The sequence below is a fragment of the Hibiscus syriacus genome, unplaced genomic scaffold, assembly GCF_006381635.1.
Source record: "Hibiscus syriacus cultivar Baekdansim isolate YM2019G1 unplaced genomic scaffold, ASM638163v2 tig00000913_pilon, whole genome shotgun sequence".
Classification (NCBI taxonomy): domain Eukaryota; kingdom Viridiplantae; phylum Streptophyta; class Magnoliopsida; order Malvales; family Malvaceae; genus Hibiscus; species Hibiscus syriacus.
In genome coordinates this window covers 170031-177291 of record NW_024061832.1, presented here as the reverse complement: position 1 = coordinate 177291, position 7261 = coordinate 170031, and the positions used below count along the sequence as shown (strand labels likewise).

At 34.7% G+C, this 7261-nt stretch overlaps 1 protein-coding gene across 1 annotated transcript; it reads left to right on the top strand.

Moving 5' to 3' along the window:
* The first annotated feature begins 4439 nt into the window (after positions 1-4439).
* LOC120116326 (mediator of RNA polymerase II transcription subunit 7a-like) lies at positions 4440-6927 on the top strand. The gene is made up of 6 exons (XM_039136841.1): positions 4440-4642; positions 5149-5300; positions 5377-5446; positions 5835-6001; positions 6103-6176; positions 6682-6927. The coding sequence occupies exons 2-6, from the start codon at positions 5166-5168 to the stop codon at positions 6740-6742; spliced, it is 507 nt and encodes a 168-aa protein (XP_038992772.1). The 5' UTR covers positions 4440-4642; positions 5149-5165; the 3' UTR covers positions 6743-6927.
* The last annotated feature ends 334 nt before the right edge of the window (positions 6928-7261 follow it).

Sequence of the window (7261 nt, the reverse complement as noted above, 5' to 3'; positions counted from 1 at the left end):
TTCAATCGGACTGTTGACGCTTAGAATCATGGCATCACCTGTCTCCTCTGTCACGTTTACAGATTCCTGTGCACCGGTATCTTTCTTCAGTGCTCGTCAATCTCTTTTAAAGTGACCTTTCTTGCCACAATTATAACAGGTAAAATCTTTCTTTCCCGTTCTGGATTTTTCCCGTCTGGATTTTGATCTGCCATGATTTGAATATCTTTCTGAAGTTCTTCCTCTAGACTCCGTGTGCAAGGCTGAGGAGGTTGATGTTTCACCCGATTCTCTCCGTCAAATTTCTTCACTCAATACCAGATCCCGAACATAGTCGAATTTCAATTTGCTGTTTCCCAACGAGCTGCTGACTGCTGTAACAGTAGCATTCCAACTGTCTGGTAGAGATGATAAGAGAATTAAAGCTCGAACTTCATCATCGAACTTAATTTCCACTGAACTCAACTGGGTTGTGATTGTGTTGAGTTCATTTAGGTGTTGTGCCACCGATGCCCCTTCCGTCATCCGCAAATTGAATAATCGCCTCATCAAATGAACTTTGTTTGAGGCCGATGGCTTCTCATACATACTAGAGAGAGCCGCCATAAGACCCGTCGTGGTCTTTTCCTTTGCTATGTTGAAAGCAACATTGCGGGATAACGTCAGTCGGATAACTCCGAGGGCTTGTCTGTCGAGAAGAGCCCAATCTTCATCCTTCATGCCCTCTGGTTGCTTTCCTGAGAGGGGTTGATATAGATTTTTTTGGTACAGAAAATCTTCGATCTGCATCTTCCAAAAGCCAAAGTCCGCACCATCGAACTTTTCAATTTTCACATTCCCTTCGTCTGCAGTCATCGCTCCCACTCGAATCAGGCTTCTTTGAATCGTTTTTGATAATTTCTGCGAACCGCCGTGTATTTGAACACCTCCGTCGACAAATTCGTATCGCCGACAAAATTTCACTATTCATGAAATCCACTATTCACGTAAATAGTAACCTCACAGAAAAATTGACAAAATTTACAACCAAAAGCTCATGATACCAGTTGTTAGGAAATATAACGAGAACAAGTAATTTTCCTATAGCCAGATTAGTGAGAATACGAAATAAAAGCGGAAAAATAATACCCGAAAAATTGATAACGGAGTTCAGCCAATTGTGCTTACGTCTCCGGACTGCTGCAGATCTTTTACTGAAGAGAAAAATTACAAGTGTATATAAAACACACTTGAGAGAGAACTGGAAGATTTTGTGATGATTTTGAAGCTAAATGAGCTAGGGTATTTATAGTTAAAACTTAGGAACTAATATTATAATTAAAAATAAAAATATTTTGGGCAGCCTCCTCCCCAATTTGTTTTAGCAGCCGGCTGCTACTTAGCAGCCCAACTTGTTCTTTAATTTTCAACAAACTCTATTTTCCTTCCTTTGAAGGCTCAATTTAAGTAGATTCCTTTCTACGCAAGTTTTTTTATATAGACAAGGAATTTATTTCTATAAATGTTCATTAGGTAATAGCGTTTAAAAGTAACTTGTTTAAATTATCTTTTTTTGATATAGTGATTTTTGATTGAAAAGATTTTTTTCACGTTAAGTCTTTAATTTATTATCGTTTTACATTTGTTATTACCTTTCATTATTACATCGACAATCCTTACACGCTAGTAACTCGTAGGTTCATCACTATTCGGATCATTGTTGGAGCCTTGGTTCTCACGATCCCATGAGCTTTCATGTGTGACTAAAATAGGGTCACCATCATGGTATCAAATTCATAATATTTAATTCTTCATATCTATTCCACCTAATAATATTTTGGGTAAACTTCACCAGATACCACTCAGCTTTGCACGTTGAGTACTTAAATTATACATTATTTTATGATCAATTACTCCTTTATTAGCTATTTTAAGTTGCTAACTTGCCCCTTTTTCGCTCATTTTCGATACAAGATATTGAATTCTGGAAATTATACTAAAACTAATGAAATTGTGCAATTTTTATTTTCTTGATTCATGACAAGAGCAGTGGGCATGACATCGTTGACGTTACATCCAGTCAGTAGCTTCTAGAAGGGTCAGTCAGCAATGGCGTGAAGACCAAAGACTCAGCCGGATTTTTGAATTCAAATTAGGATTTATTTTATTTTTATTTTACGAAGTATCTTTTTAGTTTTAAATGTTATCTTTTAGGGTTTTTGAGGACTATAAATATCCTATTGGGGTAAGCCTCAAATATCAACTCGATCATTCATAATTCATTTTTCAACTCTTGTTTCTTCTCTCTTAGTTTAATTAAGTTTTTTTTTCCTATTTTCCTTTCTAATTTTTATTTTATTTTTCTTTCAAAATGCTAAGTATGGTTTCTACCATGCTTAGTTAAGTTTTCCGTAGCCGAAGGCTGAAGCAATGACTCGATTCTAAGTAGTGAGAATCGAAAAGTACATCATACCCTCAAGGGTTACATTTTTAGTTTTCAGAAATCAATGATCGGTAATCGACCATCCTTTTACAATCAAAGCAATTTCATTTCAAAAAGTGCACGTTAGAATTGAATTTCGGTTTCGATTAATAGTTGAGAGTAATGATCGGCCTGTGGAATATTCGACTTCTTGTGAACACACTTAGCGACAATCTGCTAAGGAAAGCTGAAATCAGGTTAGATTCTCAATTGAGACAATAGAATCAGAGTCGAGTTTTTCAAGAACTTAAAAGCGTTGAATTAGTAAGTGTTTGTCGCAATTGTTTCACAAAAGAGTTGAGATCTAAAAATTGATTTTAGATTCTCGATTCATTTGAGAGAAAAACAAGTTATAGAGGTTGGACCCTATAGATTGTAACTGACATGAGCCCGGAGGTAAAATCCTATTCAATGATCGATTTGAATCAAGGTAGAAGCTTTAGCCCAAGGCTATTTTAATCATATTGAATCTTCGTCTTTAATTTTATTTTTACTTTCTTTTATTTATTTAATTGTTTTCATCTTTAATTACTTCAATTTCTCATCAAACCCCTTTATTGAACGCCTAAATAAGAATCAAGAACGAGAAATTCATCAGTCTCATAGTCTCTGTGGATCGATCCTTACTTTCTCTATATTATTCATTATTTAATATTATTTTGAAATTAAGGTTATTTTTATTTTTACATCATAACATGATGTCAAAATTGACATTGTTGTCGGGGACTACGACGAGTTATTGATTTAATTTTCTTATTTTTTGATTTATGACCAGGAAAAATCCAGACACATTAGAAGAATTTGATCTAAAAATCGAAGTACGAGCCAGACAAATTAGCGGTTAAACACTTCGGGAGAAAATAAAGAAACAACAAGAGCAGACGAATTCCGAAGATTCAACTGAAGCCACATACGACGAATCGACGAATTTCACACATTCCACCCATCCAATCGACGCCTATCACACACCCATTGCTGATCCAACACACGATGTATAACACCCAAAATCAATGGCCGATCAAACCATCCGCGAACTTGTCGCAGCTCCTGCGGTATAATAACCACTCTGTATCGCTTTTCCTCAAGGTGAAACACATTTCAACTCAAAATGGGACTTATACATCTATTTCGTACCTTTCATGGTCTTAGGCCATCTCCAATGCTCATCTTTACTCTAGGGCATCTCTATCTCTACTGTAAAGATGAAACAGTAATTCAACTCCAGCGCTATCTCTATATTACTACTAAATCTACTTTATTCATAATATTTAACTATTATAATATTGATTTTAAAAATATAAAATAAAACATATATATTTCTAATAAATATCAAGATAAAAAACATAAATAAAACATTCATAAATAGCAATGCGAAATATAAATAAATAAGAAAATTACATTTCATAATAATATTGCGAAAAAAACATGAGTTACATAATTATATATTGTTGGAATGAACTTTGATGATCTTGGAGGGAGTGGAGGGGGTTTGTCTGATTATTAGTTAAATTGTTGTGTTTGAGTTGTTGGTTAAAATGGTGTTCGAGTTTTATTAGTATTTTTTATGTTTTTATGTTTGTTGTAGTTTGTATGTTTTAAAAAATTAGTATGTTTATTTATCTAATTTTAATATATTTTTATCTATCTTACAAATTAATCTACTTGAATTTAAAAAAATCATAAAAAATACAAAAAATCATAAAAATTACAAAACAATTAGTATTTTTATATATATAATTTTAATGTATTTTTTATTTTGTAATTTAATTTATTTGAATTAAAAAAATTATAACGCATGCTACAGTACCGTGTCAGATATGGCGCGAACTGTAACGTTTCGTTATTTTAGCGAGAGATGTGGCGATGGGCTGGAGGGATTTTTTTCTCCACAATGGCTACAAATATGGAGAAGCATTGGAGATGCCCTTACTAGCGAGAGGCCACACAAGCACTTAACAAAATTTCATTTGGCATGAAACCTAAAAGGAATATCTCAAGACCAAATTAAATTACGAACATTTTCATCCTCTTTATCTAGCATAGCGAAAGATTATTTTATTTACCACTTTCCCCCTATTAATATAGTCACTGGTAGCTCAAGATCGAACCCTCAGCCTTCACTCACTGGCCACTGCATTATCCGATTTAAATCTCAGATCAATAAACTCGCCGGCGAAACGCCATCGCATCTCCGTCATCCAGGTAACTCTTATTTCTCCGTTTAAAATTTGTGCTTCAGCCGTCGATGGCGGCGTTTTTTTCGCCTTTTTATGTGTTTTAGGTTTTCGAATTGTCTAGAAATAGAAAACCTTATCGGCATACTTCTATGTTTCTTGTTTACGACTCAACTGGAAATTAAGAAAAAATATCTCTTTATTTATGTGAATTATGATAAGGAACTCCCGAAATAAGCCTAATCTAGTTAGGTTGATAATTGGGAAGTGCATTTAGTAAGGCAGTGACGTTGATAAGATTTCGTGACCTTAAAATTCAGTGGGGAATGCTTATGTCTCCGGTAAAGGGGAAAGGAAATTAAGTTGATAATGGAACTCTTTGGTTTAGAATTACTCGGGGCAAATTATAGGCTTATTGGGTTTTTCTTCTGGTTCAGGCTAATAATAATCACCACTTTTTCAGTGTTCTCTCGGCTACTAAGCTCTTGTTTTATTTGGAATTTGTGTTAAAATCTTTAAGATGATTGTCTTCAGTGTTGGGGTGACTAGAGATGGCTACAGCTACATACCCGCCGCCACCACCGTATTACAGGCTCTACAAAGATTACTTACAAAACCCTAAATCAGCGCCAGAGCCTCCACCGCCGATCGAAGGCACTTACGTTTGCTTCGGTGGCAACTACACTGTGAGTTTTCTCATTTTATTTTTCAAATTACTTACTTCAGTTTTTAAATTGTTTATGTTGTTTCTTTTGGATGTAGACTGATGATGTGCTTCCGAGTTTGGAAGACCAAGGGGTTCGCCAGCTCTACCCTAATGGACCTAATATTGGTAATTTTTATATCTTGCCTTTTGATTTTGCGAAATCGATGAATGGAGTTCATGTTAGCTTGCTTTTCACGGTTGTTAGCTGGTTATAGTTGATTTTTTATGCTTCATTCAGCTAAGCTAATATTTTTCACTATTAGTTTTTGGAAGGGGTCTTATGGAAATCCAAACATTCTATAAATTATGATGAGTGACGAGAATATGTTAGAGCATAATCTAATTTCATGAGGTGGAAATTAGGAGGCTGTTTTCGAGTGACTTTTTTAGTACTTAATATGTTATTTTCTGTGTGTTTATGTGGCTATAGAACCCTTGGATAATCCAAGTCTCTGATCGTTTCTTTTTTCTCTTTCCCGGTATGCATATTGATGAACATTCTAACCACTTCTAGATTTCAAGAAGGAATTGAGGTCACTTAACAGAGAATTGCAACTACACATTTTGGAGCTTGCGGATGTTCTCGTCGAGAGACCATCACAATACGCAAGACGAGTGGAGGAGATCTCTCTTATATTCAAGAACTTGCATCACTTGCTGAACTCATTGCGTCCTCATCAGGTAAAAAAACCATTGTACCATTATCTGAATATTTCCCCCCCTGCTTGTTTAATGCTTTTGAATTCATTTGGTTCTTCTATGGTTATATTTTGTTACTGCAGGCTAGAGCAACACTAATTCACATTCTAGAACTTCAGATACAGCGCCGTAAAGAGGCTCTGGAGGATATTAAGAGGTATGTTCCTAAAAATATCGGAGAAACTGCTCCAAGCTATTTTTTTCCGATGAAGAAGAATTTGTTCTTTGAGCGTGCATTTAAGAAAGAGCTGCTTAGAAGTATTATACGAAATATTATCATCGATGCCTATCTGAAACTTTTGCTATAATTATGAAGATTACAATAATGCCTCGGTTACATATACTTTCGATAATGTTTAATGGCCTAGGATGAATCCGAGAATGTAGAAGAATTATCCTCTTATCGTTGATCAACTTAATTGCATTTCCCTTTCACCGGAGACAAGGCATTCCCCTCGGAACTATGGGGTCATAAGATGTTATCATTGTCAATGCCCTCGCCAAATTTCAACGTTACCAGTTTTGGTATATGGTTGAAATTTCTTCTCTTTGGTCTTACGGGACAAGAACTCATTGTGTTGAAAGCCGTCACGTGATCTATCTGTCCCGCTAGCAAATGACAGAATTTACTTTGCTTAAACTTTGTTTCATTGCTTGTCCAGGAGGCGAGAAGAAGCACAAAGACTGCTGAAAGAATCACTTGCGACCTTAGATGGACAGTAGTACACTGGGCTCGAGCTCGAACTGCGAATCGTTTCTTTCATGAGGTTGATTCCGTAAACCGAGCCTGCATTTTACTTTAATTATTGGAGTCTTAAATAGATCCAGAGTTGTAGTTAAAAGCCTTAACATGCTCCAACTTGTGGTTATTTTCTTTTTTATTGATGAGGACTCACTTGCAGACTGTAAAATTACATGGGATTCTCTTAACATTTTCACTTCCTTGAGCAGTTAATTTTGATTTGAAGGAGTTGTTAAATTACCCAACGTGTTCAAGGGATCAAGTTTGGGTTTTTATTAGCATATTCCAAAATAAATATATTAAAAAACCAAAAAAATAAATAAACTTATTTGTAAGCATTATTAAATAAAATGTTTAAATAATAAAATTATCCAAAGATTAAGGTTGTGTTTTATATATTGAAAATTATCTAAAATAAATGTTTCGCAGAAAAGAATTTTTTTACTGGTTGCTGTTGGTTAATTTAATATATATATATATATATATATATATATATATAT

Excerpts from the sequence above, each read along its gene's own strand:
- LOC120116326 (XM_039136841.1), top strand. The coding sequence starts at position 5,166 with ATGGCTACAGCTACATACCCGCCGCCACCACCGTATTACAGGCTCTAC. Across the intron at positions 5,301-5,376 it reads GCTTCGGTGGCAACTACACT|ACTGATGATGTGCTTCCGAG; the intron begins GTGAGTTTTCTC and ends TTTTGGATGTAG. Across the intron at positions 6,177-6,681 it reads GCTCTGGAGGATATTAAGAG|GAGGCGAGAAGAAGCACAAA; the intron begins GTATGTTCCTAA and ends TTGCTTGTCCAG.